At 42.2% G+C, this 26,566-nt stretch overlaps 1 protein-coding gene across 1 annotated transcript; it reads right to left on the bottom strand.

Annotated features, from left to right (window-relative positions):
- Positions 1-1,200: 1,200 nt before the first annotated feature.
- On the bottom strand, positions 1,201-24,122 carry MEDAG (mesenteric estrogen dependent adipogenesis). The gene is made up of 5 exons (XM_060770866.2): positions 23,700-24,122; positions 10,104-10,213; positions 6,742-6,854; positions 5,055-5,340; positions 1,201-3,644 (listed from the first exon to the last, which is right to left on the bottom strand). The coding sequence occupies exons 1-5, from the start codon at positions 23,990-23,992 to the stop codon at positions 3,538-3,540; spliced, it is 909 nt and encodes a 302-aa protein (XP_060626849.2). The 5' UTR covers positions 23,993-24,122; the 3' UTR covers positions 1,201-3,537.
- Between the last annotated feature and the right edge of the window lie 2,444 nt (positions 24,123-26,566).

The raw sequence follows: 26,566 nt of genomic DNA, 5'->3' as shown, positions 1-26,566 counted from the left end.
TGTCCTCATTTGAGTGATGTAGGCTCATTGGCTATGGAGAGAAGTTTGGTGGCCAACCAGTTCCACCATGAGTCTTCCTTCCCCTTTCATAGCTAACCTGAACACTATGGTGCAGTGACCTTAAGACTGCTTGTGTTCTATCCCACAGCTATAGGGATTGTTTGCAGGTCCTACACAAGCCTCAGTACACTTGATTTTTCTCAGTATCCATGGAGAGAAGTCTAAGCAGCACAGCATGAACTTGCACAGTCACCCCCTTAAATCAGATATGAACATCATATGGCCTTCCAGTCATTGGTTGCCATATAACATTGGTTTTAAATTAATTACACTGACTCCTCTACACTTCCAGCCTAAATGTAAGGTGCTGAACATGACATGCTCTAAACATCTTGGGCTATTGATACTCGAAAAAGCACTTCTTGTTTATCTTTGCACAAGGATGGAGGTCTGTGGGACGAGCTTTTCTTTGAGTCCCACCATTAGAAGGCAATACATTGTGGGAGCATTGAGAAAGAGCTTTTTGTTGTAGAATGTACTCTTGATTTGTATGAACCTGATTTTGCCAATAATGTACATGCCTTAATGTGTTAGATATTTGATATACATATATTATATAAACTGCAAAATAGGTTTTGAATGTTTTACATTTTAATTTTTTTTTGTGTGTGCCACCTTTTTCAACATACGGTGAAATATATATTTAGGAACTCCCACTGTTAAGCCCCAGCTTCTGCCAACCTAGCAGTTAAAAAACATAAAAATGTGAGTAGATCAATAGGTACCACTCCGGTGGGAAGGTAACGGCGCTCCATGCAGTCATGCTAGCCACATGACCTTGGAGATGTCTACAGACAACGCTGGCTCTTTGGCTTAGAAATGGAGATGTGCACCAACCCCCAGAGTTGGACCCGACTGGACTTAATGTCAGGGGAAAACTTTTACCTTTACTTATATTTTATGAATTTTATAGCCAAGTTACCATAAATGTAGATTTTAAAACCTCTAATTTGGGAATAGTAGTTTTGGTTTTGTAAAAAAAAATCTGATTTGCTGGAAGTCCTTTTGCAATATGAAAAGTACCATCCCAAACCTCATTATCTGTTCTTCTAAAACTTTATTCAGTTATTAGATTAATCTTGCTTAATATCTATTATGTGGAATGTACACATTTCTGGGATGGAAAAATTGAGACATCTATTCAAAATAGCCCTTTATTGTGCAATGATGACATACCGAGGCACTGAACAGAATCATATATACAAAGAGGTTGACTAGTATTTAAAACATGTATAGTCATGCCTAAAGCCTGAGAGGGATAAATCTCACATGGCTTGTTCTTTCTAGTTATGCAGAACTCCTTTCTCCAAGCAACATCAAAGTTCTGCTTTGCCAAAAAAAGGTCCAATATAGCACAGTTTTAATACTTTGATTGTGCTTTTCCTGCATGGCAGGGGGTTGGACTAGATGACCCATGTGGTCTCTTCCAATGATTTTACATTTAAGGGCAGCATTTCCATATTGAACACTAATGATATAAACTGATGTGCAAATATAAAAGCGTACAGAAAAGATAAACTGTTTGCAATAGACAGATTGAAAATTAGAAATGCAAAAAAATCTCTCCAACAGCTTGTTTTAATATGGAATGCCTAGATGTATACATTTTTAGTCCTCTGAGTGGAGCCCCCAGTTGCGCAATGGGTTAAACACTTGTGCTGGCAGGACTGAAGATTGACAGACCATGGTTTGAATTCGGGGAGACTGTGGATGAGCTCCCTCTTTCAGCTCCAGCTCCCCATGCGGGGACACAAGATAAGCCATCCTACAAGGATGGTAAAACATCAAAACATCCGGGCGTCCCTGGACAACATCCTTGCAGACGGCCAATTCAGTCTGATATGGAAAAAAAAGGCCCTCTGAGTTATGTTCTTTTAGTGTCTGAGGAGAACATGTTTTTTTCAGTTTACAGTCCTCTTGCAGGTTGCCCATTTTGTTCTTGGAGGAAGAGTTGAAGTGTCCGCACAAAGCATGCCTCATCCAAAGAAATAAATAAAACATTCTCTCATTGGAAAAGGACACTTAGAAAGAAGGACGCTTAGGAAAATGATAAGAGTACTCTAGTCCCATGCTATTTATGGGAAATGTAATATTGTTTTTTAAATTCCATATATGATTGGTTTGGATTTTTCTGCTCTGCATTATACAGTATTGTGTAGCAGTACAGTAAAGTAAGGAATGTATGTCTATTTTGACTGAAAAAGCATTCCATATGAAAGGACCTTGTAAATCTCCCTTGCCTTTAACAAGTAGCTCAGAACAACGGTTGAATTGAGTTCCATTTCCTGCAATTTGTGAATATATTGAAAAGAATCTATGCTGTAATCAGCTCTAAAAAGCCCATGCCCCTAATTAAAGACTAGATGGAAGTTGTGAAATATAATCCCATGACTTCATTGCATCAGCAACAGAGGCAATGCACACTATAATTCTGCAATAATGCAGAGTGTATGCTGTTATAACTCAGTTTGTTAAGTGTTTATTAATGTTTTTAAGTAACCCATATTACGCTTACATCATTGCTTTACAAACTTTGCCATCTCTGTGTTCATATAACATTCATATAAATTGAAGTGCTGGGTAAACATTTTTTAAGATGTGACATACAAAGGCTTAAGTGGCACCAGAATCAAAACAAAATTGTATTAAAACAACATTAAATTCTTCCAACTGCTTTCAGTAAATCTTACAGTGCTTCAGGATAAACAAGTGAACAATTTAAGATGCAGATAGGATAGGGGGACCTACAGGAAGAACGAATGATTATGGTTTGGGGAGATATAGGAAGAGACTATACCCTCAAAGCTTTCTGAAGTGTAGACAAGTGTTTCAGTTTTATCTTCAGCCACACAGTGAAATCTTTCTAAGCCAAAGCAAAGCTAAAAATGGAGTATTAATTGTCTGTATAATACAAAAATGCACTTCAGGTCAAGTAGTGCATATATTAGTTCTTCAAGGCCATCATCCACCATTAAAAAATCCTGTACTTTAGTTTGTAATACTACTTCATCTACTCGTTGAACATGAGAAGCATTTTTAATCTTTTTAGCCTTTCAATTGAAAGGTGATAAGCACAAGAATAATTATGTAACAGCTTGCTAGTCATGGTACTATTCAGCTTTTAACATGTGGGAGTTATTTAAAATAACTAATCTAGATTTTTAATCCTTCTGTTTGGCTATATGCTTAAGTGTTTTACAGCAATACCATGAAATATCTATGCTCCAAACAAGCAACTCCTAATGCGCTGTGCAAAGAGTCAACTCTGCAGGTGGCATTTCAAAAATCAGAAGGTGCTCTTCTTTAATCACAGAAACCAACTGGAACGCCAGAACATCCTGCAATTTGAGGAAGGATACAGAACACACTCCTTTCAGAAATTAATTGCATTCTGCAGTAGAGGTTATTCTGTGATACATTCTCTCATTTTCTGACCTATCCACTTCCAATTTATGAAAATTCAACCACAGCATGTGGTCAGTCCTCTGATTTTTTAACTCCTGATAGTGTCCAAACTGCTAAAGGGGATTCTGTCCAAGCTGATTGCGGTGTCAGGTTTCCATTAAACACGTCATCCACTGAAGCTGCAAGAGAGCACAAAAAGCAATGTTACAATATATATATAAGGAAAATGAGACAATTGGACATCTGATCTCTGACTAAAAAGCCCAAAACAATATGAAATATATCCTGTAAAGATTTTTTAATTCCTAAAAACCACAGCTTTTATTAAAAATACAATTTGGTGGTTACATAGGAGTCTTCAAAATGCGTTTCCAAACAGCTTTTCTTCAAATACAAGATAAGAGCCAGTCATCCCTCCACATTTGTGTTTTTGACTTTTGCATATTTGATTTAAACTGGTCTGTTTTAGAATCTCAAGGTCCTCCGGTGTGACTATCGCAGGCATGGGCAAACTTCGACCCTCCGGGTGTTTTGGATTTCAACTCCCACAATTCCTAACAGCCTTCTTCTATAAGAATCTTCAGGTTCTTCTAATGTGATTGTATCATCAGCTTCTGGTGGAAGTTGGGCATAGAGTTGTGCTGTAAGTCCTAGAAATTCCTAAAGAGATGTTTTCTCAGGTTAAAAAAAATGTGTTTTTTTACTTTAATGGAGGTTCTGTACCCTTAAATCCAGTGAATATGATGAGCTGACTGTATAATGAAAAACAGACTCTTCTCAAATGAACAGAGCTATGGGAACTGATCTAGCGATGAGGCTGAACAATAGGGTCAAAGTTTGAGATGACAAAGTAGCTTCCTGAAGATGTGAAAAAGAGGAAAAGGTGCTAACCTTAAGCAGTTTAAGGGGACATATGAAGTGGTATAAATGGCAAACACAAACATAAGCCTAATATTGCCTTTGTGCTCCCTGGTGATGCAGCAGGTTAAACTGCTGAGCTGCTGAACTTGCTGACCAAAAGGTTGGCGGTTTGAATCTGGGGAGTAGAGTGAGCTCCTGCTGTTAGGCCCAACTTCCACCAACCTAGCAGTTCGAAAACATGCGAATGTGAGTAGATTATCTGGGAAGGTAAAGGCACTCCTTATAGTCATGCTGGCCACATGATCTAGGAGGTGTCTGAGACAACACTGGCTTTTTGGCTTAGAAATTAAGATGAGCACTACCACCCCAGAGTCAGATACGACTAGACTTAACATCAGGGGGAGCCTTTACCTTCACATTGACTTTGGGGAGCATATAGTCAGCCATGATACTAACAGTATTACAGCTAATACTGAACTTTTGGGGTAAGTGATTAAATATAAAGGGGAGTTTTAAGTTACTTTTGAATACACAAAAATCAAGACAAGCACAAAAAAGAAGTAATGTTTTTATCTCTGGCAATATATGATTTAACAGTTTCCCAGTATCCCACATGTTTGCACTTCCAAGAAAAAAGATCACAAGGAAAAGTTTAAACATGTTTGCTGAGCTCAAACAATATTCTAGTTTCAGAAAATAAAATCATACTTAATAAGTTACCAACTTACTTCTGGAAACAATGCTGAACTTTCTGTCTGAAAAGCTGTTTGACCGTAGGTTTGGTTCGCTCATTTTATCCAGAAACTTCATTATAATGTCTTTCTTCTCTGGATTAGTACTGGACAAGTTAAGAACTTTCCCATTCACTGAAACAGTCTTTTTGCTGATCCCAAACCAATAAAAAAAATCAAACAAGGCATCAGATTTGAATTCATAAGAAAAGCTCAAGCTTTCTTCATTGACAAGATGGGCTCCGGAAGGAAAAAACTTCTTCACAACATCCCGGAAGTCAAACTACAAAGAAAAATAATACATATATGTTAAGACTACCAAAAGGAATATTTCTCATATTTCCAGCTATTAAATTAAATGTTTTTGTAATGCTACTATTGTTTGGCTGTGTGTTATGGAGGAAACCGCTCGCTTTAATATACATTACTCTTTTCACATTGGTCTCTGTGACATGTGAGCTAAAATCGTACTAATGGTAGATTTGTCTAGCAAGTTACAAAATGTTAAAGTAATCCTGAAAAAGGCCAATAAATTAGTCACTTGCCTGCATTATATTTTGCAGAATTAATTGGTTTAAAGAAGCTTCTCAGAAGGACTTGACAGCACATTTGGAGTCCATCAAGTATGCTTACAAAAATGTGACAAAATATGCTCTGCCTCCAGAAATACCCATAAACAACCTGAGATTTACCTAAATGTCATTTCTGAAGCAGTGTTTTATCCTCATCCCAAAGCAACAACGGGTTGTTCTGCCTTACTACCCTTTATGCTACTAATGCTGGATCCAGATCAGAATCAGCATATTTGCCTTCAGGGATATTACTATCTTACTCATCATGTTACTTGTTTTCATAATACACGTAGCTGTCCACATTTGCAGTGTTGACTTTTGGATTTATTTGTGAATTTGATTAAAACATATCTGAGAATCTTGATCCTCCAGTGCTACTCTATGGTCAGCTTCCAAATGAAGTTGCCCCTAAAATCATGCTGGAAGACCTAGAGAGCTGGGCATGTTTAGCCTGCAAAAGAGAAGACTGAGAGGAGACAGGATAGCCATGTATAACACATGTGAGGGGAAGTCAGGGAGGAAGGATCAAGCTTGTTTTCTACTGCCCTGGAGACTAGGATGCGGAACAATGGCTTCAAACTGCAGGAAAGGAGATTCCACCTAAACATTAGAAAGACCTTCCTAACTGTGAGAGCTGTTCAGCAGTGGAGCTCTCTGCTCTGGAGTGTGGTGGAGGCACCTTCTTTGGAGGCTTTTAAACAGGCTGGATGGCCATCTGCTGGGGGTGCTTTGAATGCGATATTCCTGCTTCTTAGCAGGGGGTTGGACTGGATGGCCCATGAGGTCTCTTCCAACTCTTATCACACTGGAGGACTAGAGATTTCTAAGAATCTCTACTCCTCCAGTGTGTTCTTATAGTCAGCATCTGCTGGAAGAGGACCTAGAGATTCCTGGAAAGTGTAGTTTTCTGGGATGTCAGTGATTCCAGGTTTTAACTAGTTTGTAAATTTTCAGTTCTACATGCTTTACCAGTCTATTCATGTTTTTTTTTAATTGCAGCATTTTAATTCCTTCCCTCTGTTCAGTTATTAAAACACTGAGCCATAACAGCAATAACAATAACAACAACAACAGCAAAGTGGATTTTCAAAGAATTTTAATGACTGCCTCACCTGAAGTTTATAACTTTCTCCAATCACAGATGATATGATGTTGTTCATTCCATTTTCAATCTGTCTTCTCATCTTTGGATGCCGGACGTTCACAAGCAAGGCGTAGGTCTTTTCTAATGACAATATTGGACATCGTTATTTTTAATTAATTTGGACAATGGCATCTCATTTCAGATGTTCTTCTCTAGCCAACATACACAGTAGTGCTATGAATTCATCCCCTCCTGTGGGGTACTTTGCATTATGTAATTATGACAGATTATTCACTTAAAGTTTGGAATTTCTTTGCATGGAAGGTTCTCACCAGTACATACAGAGTCAAAACACAAGTGTCTTGCCTTTTCACGTTGCTACATACAGTATATCACAGGTATACATAGCTTGCTCATTCATTTAAGTAAATATGAAATAGCTTTCATATACTACACTAGCTGTGCCCTGCCACGCGTTGCTGTGGCCTATAGTAAAACTTATCAAAGTTGAGGTAGATATCTGGACTATTATGAAAGAGAGGTCCCTACCTATTCCTTCCCCCTTTCTCTCCTTTCTTCCTTCTCTACCTCTTTCTTTCTTTCCTTCTTTCACTACTTGGCTTCATCCTTCTCTCTTTCCTTCATTCCCTCCCCCTTTCTTCCTTTGCCTTTCTTCCCTCCCTGTTTGCTTCCTTCTTTCTCTTTCTATTTCCTTTTATTTCACCACCATCATAACAATAACAATAATGCAATGCATTGCCTCCGGGACCTGACACCTCTCCCATTCCCCCTAAAAGGGTCTCATAGGAACAATAGCATAATAATAATAATAATAGAAATAACAACCTTTACCCGCCACGTGTTGCTGTGGCCAATCTTCCCTCTTTCTCTCCTTCTTTCCCTCCCTCCCTCCTTCCTTCCTTCCTTCCTTCCTTTCCATCTTTCCTTCTCTTCTTTCTCTATCTCTTTCCTTCCTTCCCCCTTTTTCTTTCTCTTCTGCTGTCTCTCTTTTCTTTCCTTCCATCTTTCCTTTTCTTTCCTTTTCTTCTTCCTCTAACTTTCCTTCCTTCCCCCTTTTTCTTTACCTCCCTTTCTCTTTCTTCCTTCTTTCCTTCCTTCCTGTCTTTCCTAGATTTTGACAGGGCGGGAAGGGGCGGGGTGGGGTTTGGAGGTGGCGTGAAGTAAAAGGAGGTAAGATTGGGGCAGGGGAGTGATGGAACGTGGGGTTGCGTGTGTGTGTGCGGCAGCGGGGGGAGTGATGGAGCGTGGGGTTGCGTGTGTGTGTGTGGCGGCGGGGGGAGTGGGGCTGCATGTGTGTGTGCGGTGGCGGGGGAGTGGGGTTGCGTGTGTGTGCGGCGGTGGGGGGAGTGATGGAGCGTGGGGTTGCGTGTGTGTGTGCGGCAGGGTGTGTGTGTGTGCGGGAAGCGGCGCAGCGGGGCTTGGAGTGGGCATGGTTTCCGCAGAGGGAACGTTGGCCGGAAGGCCATGTGCGCGCGCCAGGGAACTTGCGGCTGGGCGCCAATGCGCATGCTCAGTTGTTTTGCCGTTTTGTGAGTGTGTTGTTGTGTTGTTTTTCATTTTGAGTAGATATGTTTGTACCTTGTGGGTTGTGTTATGGGTATGGGAATTTTGGTTAAGTTTCGTTAGGGTTTTTTTGAGTTTTGTTCTTTTGCCGTTTTGTGATTGTGTTGCTGTGTTGTTTTTCATTTTGAGTAGATATGTTTGTACCTTGTGGGTTGTGTTATGGGCACGGGGGTTTTAGTTAAGTTTCGTTGGGGGATTTTTGAGTTTTGTTCTTTTGCCGTTTTGTGAGTGTGTTGTTGTGTTGTTTTTCATTTTGAGTAGATATGTTTGTACCTTGTGGGTTGTGTTATGGGCACGGGGATTTTGGTTAAGTTTCGTTGGGGGATTTTTGAGTTTTGTTGTTTTGCCGTTTTGTGAGTGTGTTGTTGTGTTGTTTTTCATTTTGAGTAAATATGTTTGTACCTTGTGGGTTGTGTTATGGGCATGGGAATTTTGGTTAAGTTTCGTTGGGGGGTTTTTGAGTTTTGTTTCCTCAATGGATGCCCCTAACAAATTTATATATATAGATTAGATTAGAACCATAACTGGTGTCGTTAGTACTGATAAATTCTAAAGACATATCATTACAGTAGGCCCTTGGTATACACTGGGATTAGGTTCTAGGACCCCTTGTGAATGTCAAAATCCATGGATGTTCAAGTCCTACTGTGTATAATAATGTAGTAAAATGGTGTTCCTTGTATTTTGGACGGCATGGGGTACAGAATCTGTGGATACAGAAAGCCATCTGTACTGCATAATGCGTGCTAACCTAAACAAAAATTCCAAAACTCAAGAGGTTGAATTAGCATGTCAGGAGAACTATGCTTACGGACCAGGAATGGGCAAACTTCGACCCTCAAGGTGTTTTGGACTTCAACTCCCACAATTACTAACAGCCTACCAGCTACCAGCTATTAGGAATTATGGGAGTTGGAAGTCCAAAACACCTGTTTGTCAATGCCTGTTACAGACTATTTAGAGCAGGTGTCCTCAGACCTTTTAAACAGAAGGCTGGTTTATGGTTCCCCAGACTGTTGTGAGGCTGGACCATACTTTTTGAAAAATACAAACAAATTCCTATGAGCAAATCTTATTTGTAGTGCAAAAAACTCCCATGAAACATAAACTTACCAATATTTCAATGAAAATTGTTGACCTGCTTTTCGCTGGTGAGATAGTCAACTTAAGATTGTTGTGTGCCTTCAAGTCATATCAGACATAGGGCAACCTTAAGCCTAAAGTTTAGCTGGATGTGACCTCCAAGGGCCACATCCAGCCTATGGGCTTTGGTTTGGGAACCTCTGATTTAGAGGACCCATATCCATTTCTGTTCTCACTACAGCATTAGTGGCCCAAAACTTGGAGGCTGCAAATATTTCTCATCAGACCCTGAAGAGCCACATTTTCATATGTCTCTCAATTCTGAACGAGGCAATAACATCATATGGAGGGACCCTGGAGAGACCCCAGATCTTATTCTGGACAACTGTTGCTGTGGGTCAAGCTACAGGAGAATACCTAAATCAGGGATAGGCAAACTTCGACCCTCCAGGTGTTTTGGACTTCAACTCCCACAATTCCTAACAGCAGAGGTTTGCCCATCCCTAATCTAGATGTTTGTCTGCTGGAACTTGAGAGAAGCCATCCGCGCGTCCCCTGGGCAACATCCTTGTAGACAACCAATTCTCTCACACCAGAAGTGACTTGCAGTTTCTAAAATAGCTTCTGACATGGAAAAAAACACCTTTTTTTCAGTATCCATCAACCAGGAAATATAACAAAGACCCTTTTACAGATTTCAAGGACAGGCTTACTCATACATACCTTTTGAAGAACTGTATTTTGTTTTCACATTGACAAATAATACCAATGGCCAGCCCAATATAACTTCTCTGTAGTTTTTATAGTCGTAATGGGTGTTAAGTTCCACATACCTGTTCAAGAGATGCAAACTGCTTATTAGATGCTGATTGTAAATAAAACAAACAAAAATCAGGCATTCAGTGTTAGTAAGCTTTGAAAGAAAAAATTCTGCAAAAAGAAAATTAACCAAGAACCCTTCTCCTTTAAATGCTGCACCAGCTGGGCCCTATCTATCTATCTATTGAGGAGAGGAGTAAAAGAGATTTGCTGACCCTCGTGCAAGAAGCAGTAAGAGAAACTGTGAAAGAGGCAACATTGTCTCTAACCTGTCAAAAAAGAACAATCTTGAATGCAGAAGTTGTGGGTTTTGGATTCTAAGAACTAAACAAATTGTTAAATTAAAGTTTGGCCTGAATGTCCTATACAGGGTTAGTCAAAATGCATAGGCCAAACATACATACAATTGTATGTATGTTTGGCCTATGCATTTTGACTAACCCTGTATTTTGGGAATTACTAAATTCCGCAAATATAGAACATTCAGGTCAAACTTTAGGTAGGATAGCAGATTCTACATTTGTTGTATGACAAGGCTAATACCACAGGTGGGTAATGCAAGCTGCCAGATGTTGGGCTATAGATATCAGCGTAGTGAATGGTATGGGATGCTGACGGTTCTAGCTCAACATCTGGAGGACAAGAATTATCCCTTCCCTGCTTCATGGTATTAAGCCAAAAAGGATCCCTTAAACTGAAGTGGGGTCGGGCTTAGCACAATGGGTTAAACCACTAAGCTGCAGAAAATCCCGCCAATTGAAAGGTTGGCTGTGCAAGCCTGGGTTGGGGTGAGCGCCCGCTGTCAGCCCCCACTTCTGCTCACCTATGAGATGGAAAACAGAAATGTTAAGAGATAAATAGGTACCCCTTAAGCGGGGAGGTAATAAAAGGCACCCACAAGGACGTGCCAGTTATTTGATCGGGAGGATGTCTATGGATGACAAAGCTCCTTGGCATGGAAGATGGAGTGACAGCACTCCCCTGTGGCCAGAGTCGAGCACAGCCTCCAGGTGCCGTAAATGGAAAAAGATGGGAAAGCCTTTACCTCTGTTTATGTATTGACTGCCCTTGTTAATTGCATAACAGCATTATATGTTTGCCATATATGTGTTCTGTAATCTGCCCTGAGTCCCCTCAGGGAGATAGAGTGGAATATAAATAAATTATTATTATTATTATTATTATTATTATTATTATTATTCTGCTTGTCCTCTGCAAAAGATAAAGAGAACTGCTGCTATCATAAAAGAAATATGAAAATAATGTTAACTGATCTCAGGTTCTTCAACAGACTTCTTTAAAACATCCTCAAAATCATTGAAGATAAACTACATAATAAACTGTAAACTATGTGACACAAGGAAAAACATTGCTCTAAGTTCTCATTGCAAGCTGTGAATTTAATGAAGCTTTTCTCTTCCACCTTCCCTCCCTCCTTTTTTCATTTCTTTTTTTCTTTCTTCCTCTTGTTCATTTCCCAGAATGAAAAGATGGGTAATTTAGCTGGAAATCTTCCAAACTAAATTAAGATTGACTGTTTAAAGTGAATATAAAACAAAGATCATCTTGGTTTACAAAGTTCAGTAAAATATTATTTCTAAATTACACAGTAAACACACACAGGGATTGCCACATTTGTTTTGAAAACTACTTTTCCAGTGCAGCAGGTTGTTATGATGAAAAACACAATAAAAATAATGACTACTACATGTCGTTATAGATGTGTCACATTTTCCCTTCCTACAATAATATAGTCTAGTTTTAACCTTTCTCTTCTACCGAAAGAGATTTTAATTTGAACTCTGGCACTCATCCAGTGATGTTAAAGCAGGCAACTCAAAAGCCAGCTGGGGACACACAAGTCATGGGTTTCTCAAGATCTGATCCTACGCCAAGTTTCACTCATGGTTTCAAGTCCTAAACTTAGGGCAAAAAACAACCTCCAAGTTGGGTTGTTGTGTTTCTTCCAGCTATACGGCCATGCTCCAGAAGCATTCTCTCCTGACATTTTGCCCACATTTATAGCAGGCATCCTCAGAGACTGTGAGTTTGTTAGAAACTAGACAAGTGGGATTTATGGTATCTGTGGAATGTCCAGGGTGGGAAAAAGAACTCTTGTCTGCTTGAGGCAAGTGTGAATGTTGCAATTGGCCTCCTTGATTAGCACTGAATGGCCTTGTAGCTTCAAAGACTGACAAGGCCACTCAGTGCTAATCAAGGTGGCCAATTGCAACATTCACTCTTGCCTCAAGCAGACAAGAGTTCTTTCTTCCACTCTGGACATTCCACAGATATATAAACCTCACTTGCCTAGTTTCCAACAGACTCCAAAACCTCTGAGGATGCCCACCATAGATGCAGGCAAAACGCCAGGAGAAAATGCTTCTGGAACATGACCATACAGCCAGGAAAACTCACAGCAACCCCGTGTTGCAAAGTCACCAAATTGGATTCAAATCATTGGCTTATTTGAATCCAGTGTTCACAGTCCATCTAACCATTACGCAACAATGCCTCTCTATTTGCACTTAGCAACTTTAGATATAATATATATTGGACAATCTGTGCATTTAGAAGCTTAAATCAAGCGAAAGGTCAATGGATAAAATAATCCAGTCTGAGTTTAAAGTTCAACTACTCTGGTATTTCAACATGATACTTAAGCCATTTTACGGCAAATTCATTCCATTCCATCCCACCCAAATAGCAATTTAGGCACACCTTATTATTTTATAATCTCATAAACTGGATTAATGATAAGAGACAACAAGTCTTTAAATTTTAACTGATTCAAATCACAGAACAAAAAAAAGAAAGAACAGGAAATAGGAATGTGAATGGCTCATGGGACTGAGCATCAACAGCTTAAACAACATGTGCATTCCAGATGTTTGGGTTTCAATCCTCATGAGACCTGGACACTGGTCAATATGTCCAAGTAACTACATGACAGATAGCTGTGTACCCAAAGCAAGTGATCCCCAAATCTTACTGATTTATGGATCCAAGGAACTATACAATTGTTTTAGTACACCTGAGAGAGTCTTCAACCCTGTATTTTCGGAATAGCCATTCTACACCACAAAACAAATTCAGCTTGACATGAAGGCTTTCTTTTATCAGTTTTGTACCTGCACAGCCATTGCTAGGCAAATCTCAGGGTGTGTCTACATTACAGAATGAATGCAGTTTGACATAACTTTAACTGCCATGGCTCGATGATGTGGAGTCAAGGGAGTTGTAGTTTTACAAGAACTTTAGTTTTCTCTGCCAAAGAACCTTGTTGCCTCACCAAATTACAGCTCCCAGGATTCCACAGCATTGAGCCATAGCAGTTAAAGTGGTGTCAAACTGCATGAAACCTACAATGTAGATAAGGCCTGGGAAAACTTCAGCCCCTCTTCCCCCCCCTCCCCCCGATGTTTTTGACTTCAACCTCCACTATTCCTAACAGCCTCACGCCCTTTCCTCAGCTTAATCGGCTGAGGAGGGAAAGGTCCGAGGCTTTTAGGAATGGTTGGAGTTGAAGTACAAAACACCTGGAGGGCTTGATGTGAACTATGTTGGTTGTGAGTGCCAGTTGCAGTGTAGTAGTTTTGAGTGATAAACCAAGCCATTTGGAGACCAAGCCTCAAATATCAATTAGTGATTGAAACGCACTGGCTGACCTTAGGCAAGTCACACTTTCTCAGCCTCAAAATAAGGGCAGAACAAACGCCTCTCTGAACAAATTCTGCCAAGAAAATCCAGTGCCAGAAATGACTCGAAGGCACATAATAACAACAAACACGTCATAACAACAAATGCTGGCTGCAGTACAATGTATTCTGGTTGCTTTTAATTCTCAATGGTCATCAAAATGCTTATTACTTTTACAAAAGCCCTCTTTCTGAAGGCACGTAATAACAACAAATGCTGGCTGCAGTACAATGTATTTTACGTAGCTTTGATTCAGAACCGTCATCGAAATGCTTATTACTTTTACAAAAGCCCTCTTTGTGGCAAAACGGATCTGTTGATATGGGTCAGTGCAAGTGCCTGCATGTTTACATCTCCTTTGGGGTGTGTAGTTAGTTATTACAGGCGTCATTACACCGCATAGCATAGGGATTTGCTGTACAAACAAAAAAGGTCAGACTGAATAGATGACATTCTTTCACAGAGGGAAAAAACTACCCATTTATTTGCACCAGATGACCAAAAATCTTAGCCCAGCATTCTTCACCAATATGACCATGACTGGGGGCTATAGTTCATCTGGAGCAGGCATGGCCAAACTTGGGCCCTCCAAGTGTTTTGGACTCCAACTCCCACCATTCCTAACAGCCTCAGGCCCCTTGCTTTTCCCCCTCATCCGCTTAAGCGGCTGAGGGGGAAAAGCAAGGGGCCTGAGGCTGTAAGGAATGGTGGGAGTTGGAGTCCAAAAAACCTGGAGGGCCCAAGTTTGCCTGTGTGTGATCTAGAGCCATTCAGATTTCGAATTGCTCGTGTGCTAACAAACACTTTAAGTAATGTTTTTGGGTCCTGACCTATATGTACTGTAAATGTAAAGCATCAGCTGAAAATCGTCTTTGCCATTTGGAAACTTCCTGAAAAATATTTTAAGCAAACAGCCAAGGGCAGAGTTTTGCAGTTATGTTGTTTAATGACCTGGCATAAAAGCTCCAAAGAGTGTTTACAAAGAGTCATGTTCAATTTGTTTCACAACCACGGGCTTATTAGTCTTTTAGTTGGATTATGATCTTGAACAAAGGCCTGTGATGAGATGCTAACAAGAGTCAAAACAAAGCTTGCTGAAAATTAACATTATTTTGCGGACATAATTAGATCAGTCAAAACCCCAGTGCAAGGATTTCGCAAAATGTATCGTGTTATTTGTAAGACTAAGCTGTTTTTCTGGAAGACTAATTTCACAATATATAAGCTTCTAATCTTGTATGCCCTCCGGCATTTAGAAGAATATATTGCTGAATGTAGTACTTAGGATCTCATTAGTATTAGTATTACGCTTTAAAACTAGAATCACTGATGTCTAGCAAACATGACAGCAGTAAGGCAGAAAAGCCGGATTTGTTCTCCTCCCATAGCAGATATGGCAGATGGAATAAGTAAGGTGGCACTGCGGGATGCCAAGCAGACACAGGGAAAGTTGGATGGGAGGAACCATAAATAAACACTCTCACTGAGTCATGCCATTTATCCATTGAAGGTGATTAATTTGCAGCGTGTTAGACATGAAGTTAACCCTGGCATAGACAACTTTCTAACTTGAAGCCTGCATGCTAGCACTCCCTGCTAGGAGGACTGGCTGTTCGGTGATGGAAGGGAGGGAGGGAGGGAGGGAGGGAGGGAGGGAGGAAGGAAGGAAGGAAGGAAGGAAGAATGAATGAAAGGGAGGAAGGGTAGGATGGAAGGAGAAAGAGGGAGAGAGGGAAGGAGGGCGGGAGGAAAGAGGGAAAGAAGGGAGGGAGGGAGGAAAAAGAAAAGGAAGGAAGGAAAGAAGGAAGGAAGGAAGGAAGGAAGGAAGGAAGGGAGGGAGGGAGGGAGGGAGGGAGGATGAGAAGAATAAATGGATGGGAGGGAAGGAAGGATAAAGGAAAGAGAGAAGGGAAGATAAGGGAAGATGGAAGGAGAAAGATGAAGGGAAGTAAGGAGGAAGTAAAGACAAAAGGGAGGGAAGGATGGAAGGAAGAAAATGTGGAAGGGTAAGAGAGAAGGAAGGGTGGAAGGGAATGGAAGGAGGAAGAAAGGGAGGGAAGGGAGGGAGGGAGGATCGAAAGAGAGAAGAAAGGTGAGGGAAGGAGGGAAGGGGGGGGAGGCAGGCAGGCAGGCAGGCAGGCAGGAAAGAAGGAAGGAAGGAAGGAAGGAAGGAAGGAAGGAAGGAAGGAAGGAAGGAAGGGGGAGGGAAGGAGGAAAGAACGAGAGAAGGAAGGAAGGATAGGATGGTGAGAGAGAGGAGGGCCTGATAAAAGAGCCTCAGGGGTCACATCCTGCCCTTGGGCCTGGGTTTGACCATATCTGAGTTAACTCATACAAATATCACATGGCTATTTAAGCAAGGAACTTGTTTTGTGTCAGGAGTGACTTGAGAAACTGCAAGTTGCTTCTGGTGTGAGAGAATTGGCCATCTAAAAGGACATTGCCCAGGGGACATTGGGAAGTTTGATGTTTTACCATCCTTGTGGGAGGCTTCTCTCATGGGGAGCTGGAGCTGACAGGCGGGAGCTCAACCTGCTCTCCCCGGATTTGAACCGCTGACCTGTCAGTCAGCACTCTTGCTGGCACAAGAGTTTAACCCACTGTGCCACCAGGGGCTAAAAACCCTAAATGTTGCCTGCCTTTGAAATGCCACTGAGAAACAAATATGGTGTAAATTTCCAGCACTGAAAAATCATTAACACCAATAACCAGGCAGACATTTCTAATCTATGTTTTATTTTAGTGAATGCTTTTCTTCTTAAATATGCAAGTTTACCATATTTCCTACATACATGCACACACACATGTGCCTATAGTCTGATGTTCCAGAAGAGGTAGCTCAAATCTCTATTTGAACTTATTAAAGGAGGATATGGGATAGTTTCTACTGTGTAGCAAGGACACGTGCATTTAAGGGTGCACAATTAATTTAGTTCGGCATCACTTGAACTGCCATGACTCAATGATATAGAATCATGGGAGTTGGCATTGGCGCTCTTTGGCAGAGAAGGTAAAAGACCTTATAAAACTACAAGTCCCATGATTCCATAGCATTGAGTTATGGGAGTTAAAATATCAAAAAGCACTACTTCTATAATGTAGTTGCACCTTTAACCAAAGCTTTCCCCACCTATTTTTTTTAATTCTCTCACTTGACATTTATCTATTTATTCTACATATTTTGTGTGCTTCTGACTTTACTGATGAATTTTAAAATTGCATCTGAATCTGTTTAATCATTGTTTTGTGCATTTTAATATGTATGTGGAAATACGTTTTAATATGTATACTTTAAAGAAGGTTTTGGGTGAATGTGTGTTTTGCTATGTTGGAAATAGCAACCTTCTCAAGCCTCCACTAGTTTTGTCGAAGGCTTTCATGGCCGGAATCACTCAGTTCTTGTGGGGTTTTTCGGGCTATATGGCCATGTTCTAGAGGCATTTCTCCTGACGTTTCGCCTGCATCTATGGCAGGCTTCCTCAGAGGTCTGCTGGAGCTGGGAAAAAAGGGGTTTATATATCTGTGGACTGACCAGGGTGAGACAAAAGGCTTTTGTGAGTTGGGCTGGGTGTGAATCTTTTCAACTGACCACCTTGATTAGCATACAATGGGCTAACTTTCATGTTCCTGGATTCGCAGCGCCCAAACAAGAATCCAGGAACATGAAAGGCACTGCAGACTACTCCAACCAGAGAAATCAGCCATAGCAGAGCACCTGATGAACCAACCTGGACACAGCATTTTATTTGAGAACACAAAAATGCTGGACCACTCTCACAACCACCATGTCAGACTACACAGAGAAGCCATTGAAATCCACAAACACGTGGACAATTTCAACAGAAAGGAAGAAACCATGAAAATGAACAAAATCTGGCTACCAGTATTAAAAAATTCTAAAATCAAAACAGCAGAGAGAAAAACAGGCAGGGACATCTAAGCACCTTTCATTAAGAGTTTGCTCCAGGCACAGTTAGCCCATTGTATGCTAATCAAGGTGGTCAGTTGAAAAGATTCACACCCAGCCCAACTCACAAAAGCCTTTTGTCTCACCCTGGTCAGTCCACAGATATATAAACCCCTTTTTTCCCAGCTCCAGCAGACCTCTGAGGAAGCCTGCCATAGATGCAGGTGAAACGTCAGGAGAAATGCCTCTAGAACATGGCCATATAGCCCGAAAAAAACCCACAAGAACCTCCACTAGTTATTTGTTATACAGGGTTAGTCAAAATGCATAGGCCAATAAGCCATTCAATTGAATGGCTTATTGGCCTATGCATTTTGACTAACCCTGTATATGTAATTCAGATTGCTTACTGCATTGTATCTGTGTGTGTTGGTTTGCAGTTTTCCTTAACTCTTTTGTTGTAGGAGGGGCTGCAGACCATGTGATCAGAACTGGGATTGTTCAAGACTCAGACTCCATTTTAGAACCAAATGCTTAGAGACTCCAATGAACTTTCAGACTAAAAAAAGGTAAAGGTTATCTCCTGACATTAAGTCCAGCTGTGTCCGACTCTGGGGGTCGGTGCTCATCTCCATTTCTAAGCCAAAGAACCGGCGTTGTCTGCAGACACCTCCAAGGTCATGTGGCCGGCATGACTGCATGGAATGCCGTTACCTTCTCGCTGGAGCAGTACCTATTGATCTACTCACATTTGCATGTTTTCAAACTGCTAGGTTGGCAGAAGCTGGGGCTGACAGCAGGAGCTCACACTGCTCCCTGTATTCGAACCTGCAACCTTTCAATCAACAAGCTCAGCAGCTCAGCGGTTTAACCCACTGCGCCACTGGGGATTAGACAGAGACTACTGGATTCTTAGAACAGAGAGATGCTTTAAATTATGAATTGTTGCTTGTAAGGAAAATGTCCTGTGTTACCTGAACAGAGAAACTACTTGAAATCTGTTTGTAACTGGATTGATAAGCAAAGCACCTGTATGTAACTTTATTTTTTAGCCTACTGTTCTTCCTGGTAGTTTCCCAACTTTTTTTACTTAAGTCAAATCACAAATAAATCTGTCAATCTTTAACAAGGAGCCTTTCTTGGGTTTAACAGAGACTTTGCCTCCAAGTCCAAACAAACATCGGGCAGTTGATGGTACATTCCCAACCAGTAATTTTACCAAAAGTAGTATTACAGTATATGCAAATATCCTTGCTAGATAGGAGTAAGGATTAATTTAGTCCCGATGTCCATTTTCAAAGGCAGCCAACCAGTGCGATGGCCCAGGTTTGCCATTTCTTGTTCTTCCCTTCGACACACATTTACTCATCAAGGCATACATTGTTGGTGACAGGGAAGTTACTATTTAGCAAGCATAAGCAGATTCTTTATAACTGTTGGAATCAGTTTGACCTTATAAACCACAACTGGAAATTCCCAGCAATAGTGTGGTTCAGCACACTGATTAGAATTGACCAAAGTAGAAGGGATCGGATTATAAAATGACCAGCACCTGGTGAATTATAAAGCTGTTTACATCCCCATGCATTTTACCACTTGGAGCTAGTATCTACAAGAGGGGAAATACTATTATATGTCACATCTGTTTTTGTGCTAATTATGCCTCTCTCAGCTTCAGTATCTAAGAGCCTTAAAATAGAAATATAATTTAAATCAGGCATGGGCAAACATTGGACCTCCAGGTGTTTTGGACTCCAACTCCCAGCATTCCTTAAGCAGCTGAGGGGAAAACGGAAAGGGCCTGAGACTGTTAGGAATGGTGGGAGCTGGAGTCCAAAACACCTGGAGGACCAAAATTTGCCCATGCCTGATTTAATTGCTCATGACCAGGTTTTTGTGGAGCTCTGCAGGACAGTATGAAAATTGTGTTAGAAGCTATACTACTTGAAATGTAGATTGGCAATTCTGAGTGCACATTACTCCATCTCTATACATATACATATAGAGACAGATAAAGGTGCTTTTTTGGAATCCAGGAGAAAAATGGCTATGCACCTGCCCCCAAATAGTGTCTGATGGGTTCTCATAAAACCAATTCCCACAAACTTCAAGCCCACCTCCCTTTCGTGAACTTTAAATTACTTTAAATTACTTTTTTCAGATGCAATGCTCCCTTTACAATTATTTCTGACCCAAGGCACTGGAACATCAGATGGGCTCTCTCATGCTTTAATTCAGTGGTTCCCTAACCTTTTTTTTTTTGACCAGGAAACACTCTCCAACATTTGTACCAAAAGGGTTAAGAATCAGTTTTTGGTCAACTTTAGATTCGGTTCAGTTATTTGGGGTGTTAATTCAGAAAATTGCATTGGACAGACACATCAGATCTAGTTTCTGATACAGAACATAAGCCATCCAGTAGCTGCCATCTGCTTGCCCACATAAAACTACATTTAATAAGCCTCGACACTGTAAGAGGGTTTTGCGAGACCAGTCGCTCTCATTGCAATGGTGTAGTAATGGTGAGGTCATGGACTATATTTTAGTTCTTGTGGACCACTGGTAGTCCACAGGCCACAGGTGGTTTAACCTATTATTAGGTTAAACCACTGCTTTAACCTAATAATAATCTAGACTGTACAACTTATGCAGTTTGACACTTTAACTCCAACAGCTCAATACTATCGAATCACGGAAGCTCTAGTTTGGTGATGTACTAGCTCTATTTGGAAGAGGAAGTTAAAAGGGTTGTAAAATTACAACTCCTATGATCCTGACTGCCAACCTAGCAGTTCGAAAACATGCAAATGTGAGGAGATTAATAGATGCCACTTCAGCGGGAAGATAATGGCACTCCATGCAGTCATACTGGCCATATGACCTTAGAGGCATCTACAGACAAGATTGGCTCTTCAGCTTAGAAATGGAGATGAGCACCACCTCCCAGAGTTGGACACGACTAGACTTAATGTCAATGGAAAACTTTACCTTTTGTCAAGGCTTGTGAGATGTGAGATTTTTTTGTAGTTTTAGTACAAGACACCACATCTTTAGGATCTTCAAATTCAGGAGTAAATCAGTATAGGATCTTCAAGTTCAGGGGTAAATGATGTTCAAGTGACAAATGAGTTCCACAGCTTAGAAAGGTTATTCCACAACCTGCTTGAACACACAATGCAAGTGGCTGACTCTAAGAGGGTTTTTGTTTTTTGTTTGGATTGGGGGAAGTAATGTTTTTTAAGATCTGAGTCTACCAATGAACATCTGTATCATTTGTCTCCCATGCTCACCTCCATCCCCAGCTAAGGATGTATCTACACTGTAGAAATAGGGCAGTTTGGCACCACTTTATTTGCCATGCTCAATGTGCTGTGGATTCCTCGGAGTTGTTGTTCGGAGAAGCACCAGCACTCTTTGGCAGTTAAGCCTTATGTTAACATTGTAAAACTCCAAATTCCAGGACTCCATAGCATTGATCCATGGCAGTGAAAGTGGAGTCAGATTGCATCAATTCCAATGCAGATGCACCCCTTTCAAAACTTGGTGTTGGGGGCTCACAGCAGGCACAAAGTCATCAGGTTCAAATCGAAAGATCTGAATACGCAAGACTCCCAAAATGACAGTCAAGGGTGCATCTACCTTGTAGAACAAATGCAATTTTGGACACTACCTTGACTGCCATGGTTCAATGCTACAGAATCCTGGGAGTTGTAGTTTCACAAGGTCTACAGCCAGGCATGGACAAACTTTGGCCCTCCCTCCAGGTGTTTTGGACTTCAACTCCCACAATTCCTAACAGCCTACCAGCTGAAAGATCTCTCCAGTTACTAAAAATATAACCACCTAAAGCCTAACCCTGCGAAGACACAACTGTGTGCTTTCCACCAACATAACCATGAAGCCAACAGGAAATTGAAAGTTACCTGGTAAGGCGAAGAGGTCAAACCCTGTTCCCATCCTAAATATCTCAGCATCACTTTAGACTGAACACTAACATTTAGGAAACACTGTATGAACACCAAGCACAAGGGGCCCCGGTGGTGCAGTGGGTTAAACCGACAGGACTGCTGACTGAAAGGTCAGTGGTTCGAACCCAGGGAACAGGGTCAGCTCCCATTTGACAGCTCTAGCTCCCCATGCGTGGACATGAGAGAAGCTTCCCACAGGAAGGTAAAACATTAAACATCTGGGCACCCCCTGGGCAATGTTCTTGCAGAAAGCCAATTATCTCACACCAGTTGTAGGCCAAAACACCTGGGACCTGCAGGTTGAGAACCATTGTGCTATAAGCTAGTTGGCATTGCCTCCCCTGACGTGCGATGGGAAGTTGCTGCAAATAAGGTTGAATACTGTGAAAGCCCCCCACTGCATGGCTATCAGCCTCCTCCCAGTAGACTCAAATCAAGGAAAGGTTTCATGAGAACCACCACTTCTCTTAATGTTCCCCCAGCAACAGCAAGAGCATTCCTCTGGGCAGCTAAGCCAGGAAACCCCAATCGGATGGTTCCCCACGAGAGTCTGCCTCCAGGATCAAACCAAGGATGGGCATCTTGGAAGTCCCTGAACAGATTCAAAAGTGGAGTGGGCAGATCAAAAGACAACCTGGCTAAATGGCACTACCTAGAACACTGTTTCTCAGCCTTCCAAATGCTGTGACACCTTAATATGCTTCCTTATGTTATTTTCGTTGCTACTTCATAACTGTAATTTTGCTACTGTTATGAATTGTCATGTAAATAGCTAATATATGCAGGACTTATTTTCATTCACCGGACCAAATTTTACACAAATACTCAATATGCCCAAATTTGAATACTGGAGGGGTTGAGGGAGGGATTTATTTTGTCATTTGGGAGTTGTAGTTGCTGGGATTAATAGTTCACCTGCGATAAAAGAGCATTCTTAACTCCACCAAAGATGGAATTGAACCAAACTTGGCACATGGAACTCCCATGATAAACAGAAAATACTGGAAGGCTTTGGTGGGCATTGACCATGAGTTTTTGGAGTTGTAGTTCACCTACATCCAGAGAGCACTGTGGACTCACACAACAATGGATCTGGACCAAACTTGGCATGAGTACTCAATATACCCAAACGTGAACACTGGTGAGGTTTGGGGAAAATAGGCCTTGACATTTGGGAGTTGTAGTTGCTGGGAACTATAGTTCACATACAATCAAAATGCATTCTGAATCCCACCAATGATGGAATTGGGCCCACACAGAACCCCCATGACCAAAATACTGTGTTTTCTGATGGTCTATGGTGACCCCTCTGACACCCACTCTCGACCCCCCCCCCCCGCCAGGTGTCCCGACCTCCTGGTTGAGAAACACTAACCTAGAAGAACCCTCCACTTTGTGTGACTGTGGAGCAGAACAAACAACTCTGTTTAGGTAAACAGAAACGCTTAAGTGGCTGCGGGGGAAAAGGAAAGGGCCTGAGGCTGTCAGGAGTGGTGAGAGTTGGAGTCCACTGATGTTGTCCAATCCATCATTGATTATACCACAAATGGACAGCTGTGGTTGGCTCAAAGACCTGTTTTCTGCCTTACAGAGGTCACAGAGTCTATGGAAAAAAACAACGAAAAATAGGAGAAGTGACTCATGAGAACCCAGGTAAGGTAAAGGTTTTCCCTTGACATGAAGTCCAGTCGTGTCTGACTCTGGGGGTTGGTGCTCATCTCCATGTCTAAGCCGAGGCGCCGGCGTTGTCCGGAGACGCCTCCAAGGTCATGTGGCCAGCATGACTGCATGCCGTGCCCTTACCTTCCCGCCGGAGCGGTACCTATGGATCTACTCACGTTGGCATGTTTTCGACCTGCTTGTTTCTGTATGCTTGCCCACAGCGCCCTGCCTCATGCACAGAGTTAGGAGGGGAAATGTGTTTACCTCTTGAAGTAGCCGCTGAGCCTGCACTCCTGCTGCCCATCGACCCGGAGGAAGCCGTCGCTCAGGACGGTGAAGCCTCGGTTCCCCGGGTTCAAGACGGCCAGGCTGTCCCCTTGAAGCTGGAAAGAGTGGGGCTGGAGGGCCAGGAGCTGCCGGAGGGGGAGAAGGGCCAGCTCGCAGTTGCATGTCCGGAGGCAGCCCTGCTGCAGCTCCCCAGAAGAGACCGAGGCCAGGCTGGGCCGCACCGAGCCGGCAGGGCTGGGGTCGGAGGAGGAGGCGCTCCAAACAGCCATGGCAAGGATTGCAAGGAACAAAGGAGGAGGAGGAGGAGGAGGAGGGAAGGAGCAAGGCCAGGTCCCCGAAGGCACTGCAGGAGGCTCCGGTCGGGACTAAAAGCAACCCAAGTGGAGCCCCGCCTCTGAGAGGCAGCAGCAGGAGGAGGAGGAGGAGGAAAGGGGGAAAGGCCCGCCTCTGCCTTCTGGTTCATCTTCTGGTGTCTTGGGCCCTCCAGGTGTTTTGGACTCCAACTCCCACTTAAGCGGCTGAGGGGGGAAAGGAAAGGGCCTGAGGCTGTCAGGAATGGTGGGAGTTGGAGTCCAAAACACCTGGAGAGCCCAAGTTGGCCCAGACCTGATCTACACTGACACCACTTGAACTTCCCAATGCTATGGAACCATGGGAGTTCTAGCTTTACAAGACTTTCACCCTCCTCGGCCAAAGAGTGCTCAGACCTCTTCTTCTTCTTGTTCTTTATTAGCTTCCGGGCACAATTCAAAGTTCAGGTTTTGAACTTTAAAGCCCTAAACCGCTCTGGCCCACTTTACCTGTCCGAACATGCCTCTCCCTATGAACCATCAAGGACTTTAAGATCATCTGGGGAGGCCCTGCTCTCGGTCCCACCACCATCGCAGTCGCGTTTGTTGATGAGAGACAGGGCCTTCTCGCAGGTGGCCCCTCAGCTGTGGAACTCCCTCCCTAAAAAGGTTAGGTCTGCCCCTTCCCTCCTGACTTTTCACAAGACCACATCTGTCCTGTTTCCACTCAGCAGCATCTTGGCTGTGGGACTTGGCTGTGGGAGCAAGCATTCACAGAAATCAACGGCTTTTATTGGCTTCAATGAGATTGTATGGACCACATTTTTTGGACTGACTTGGAGCATGTTTTAAACTTGGCGAACTGTTTTTTAAATGTATATTTATTATCATTTTATGTAATTGTGTACTGGTGTTTTTATATTGCTGGAAGTCCCTCTTCGGAGGTTAAGAATAGGACGGGATACAAATGTTCTAAATAAATAAATATATATATTCGTTCAGTTGCTTCGGACTCTTTGTGGCCTCCTGGACCAGCCCACGCTAGAGCTCTTTGTCGGCCATCACCACCCCCAGCTCCTTCAAGGTCAAGCCAGTCACTTCAAGGATGCCATCCATCCATCTTGCCCTTGGTCAGCCCCTCTTTCTTTTTCCTTCCATTTCCCCAAGCATCATTGACTTCATGTGGCCAACGTACTTCATCTTTGTCTCTAATATCCATCCCTCCAGTGAGTAGTTGGGCTTTTTCTGGAGTATGGGCTATTTCCTGGAGTATGGGCTGGTTGGATCTTCTTGCTGTCCAAGGCACTCTCAGAATTTTCCTCCAGCACTGCAGTTCAAAAGCATCTATCTTCCTTCACTCACCAGCTCTCGTATCCATAGGTTACTGCAGGGAATACCATCGCTTTAACTATGTGGATCTTCGTTGCCAGTGTGATGTGAGAGCTGGACCATAAGGAAGGCTGAGTGAAGGAAGATAGATGCTTTTGAACTGTGGTGTTGGAAGAAAATTCTGAGAGTGCCTTGGACCACAAGAAGATCGAACCAGTCCATGCTCCGGAAAATAAAGCCCAACTGCTCACTGGAGGGAAGGATATTAGAGGAAAGATGAAATACTTCGGCCACAAAATGAGAAGACAGGAAAGCTTGGAGAAGATGATGATGCTGGGGAAAACGTAAGGAAAAAGGAAGAGGGGCCAACCAAGGGCAAGATGGATGGATAGTATCCTTGAAGTGACTGGCTTGAGGAGCTGGGGTGGCAATGGCTGATAGGGAGCTCTGGTATGGGCTGTTCCATAAGGTCATGAAGAGTCAGAAGTGATTGAATGAATAAACAACAACAAAGTGGATAATCTGAGATCAGAGCAGTGTAGAAGGGGCCTGAGTCTACACTGACCATTATAATGCAGTTCATACTGAATTATAAGGAAGTGTAGATTGCAGTGGAAGGAGAAGTGTGCCTTTTTCAAGTCTTTCAATCATTGGGAAGGGTTCAGATTGCAACTCAATGTTTGTACTGAAAGAGTGCTATTGAGGCTTTTGAGGGCTACTGTGCCTTTTGATAAAAACTTCCTCCTTTGGGAAAAAAATCATTTCTTCAATGTACTTTGTGTTCAGAGCTTCCCACCAATACTAGTATATTAGAGATGAATATTTTCATAAATGGTCGATTTCATTATATTGTTTCAGCATTACAATGTTCAGGAACATCCTGTCCTCAATGTGTTCTGGGGGCTCCTTCCACACAACCCTATATCCCAGAATATCAAAGCAGAAAATCCCACAATATCTGCTTTGAACTGGCTTATCTGAGTCCACACTCAGATAATGTGGGATTTCCTGCCTTGATATTCTGGGATATAGGGCTGTGTGGAAGGGCCCCGGGGTATTTCACAATGAAAGACAAGTGTTCTCTACTATGATTATAATGTTGGACTCGGCAGAAGAAGACTCAACTTTCAATCCATATTTAACCTCGAAACATCAAAAGTACATTTTGTTCAGTCACTACTTCCCAGCCTAACTTTACTTTCTTCATAGGGTTATTATTGTAAG

The sequence above is a fragment of the Anolis sagrei genome, chromosome 3 (assembly GCF_037176765.1).
Source record: "Anolis sagrei isolate rAnoSag1 chromosome 3, rAnoSag1.mat, whole genome shotgun sequence".
Classification (NCBI taxonomy): Eukaryota; Metazoa; Chordata; class Lepidosauria; order Squamata; family Dactyloidae; genus Anolis; species Anolis sagrei.
This window is presented reverse-complemented; position numbering and strand designations above follow the sequence as displayed.

Coding starts and splice junctions, on each gene's coding strand:
- MEDAG (XM_060770866.2), bottom strand. CDS start 23,992: ATGGCTGTTTGGAGCGCCTCCTCCTCCGACCCCAGCCCTGCCGGCTCG. Junction 6,855..10,103: donor AAAATACAGTTCTTCAAAAG/GTATGTATGAGT, acceptor TATTGTCATTAG/AAAAGACCTACGCCTTGCTT. Junction 5,341..6,741: donor GAGAAAGTTATAAACTTCAG/GTGAGGCAGTCA, acceptor TTTTCTTTGTAG/TTTGACTTCCGGGATGTTGT.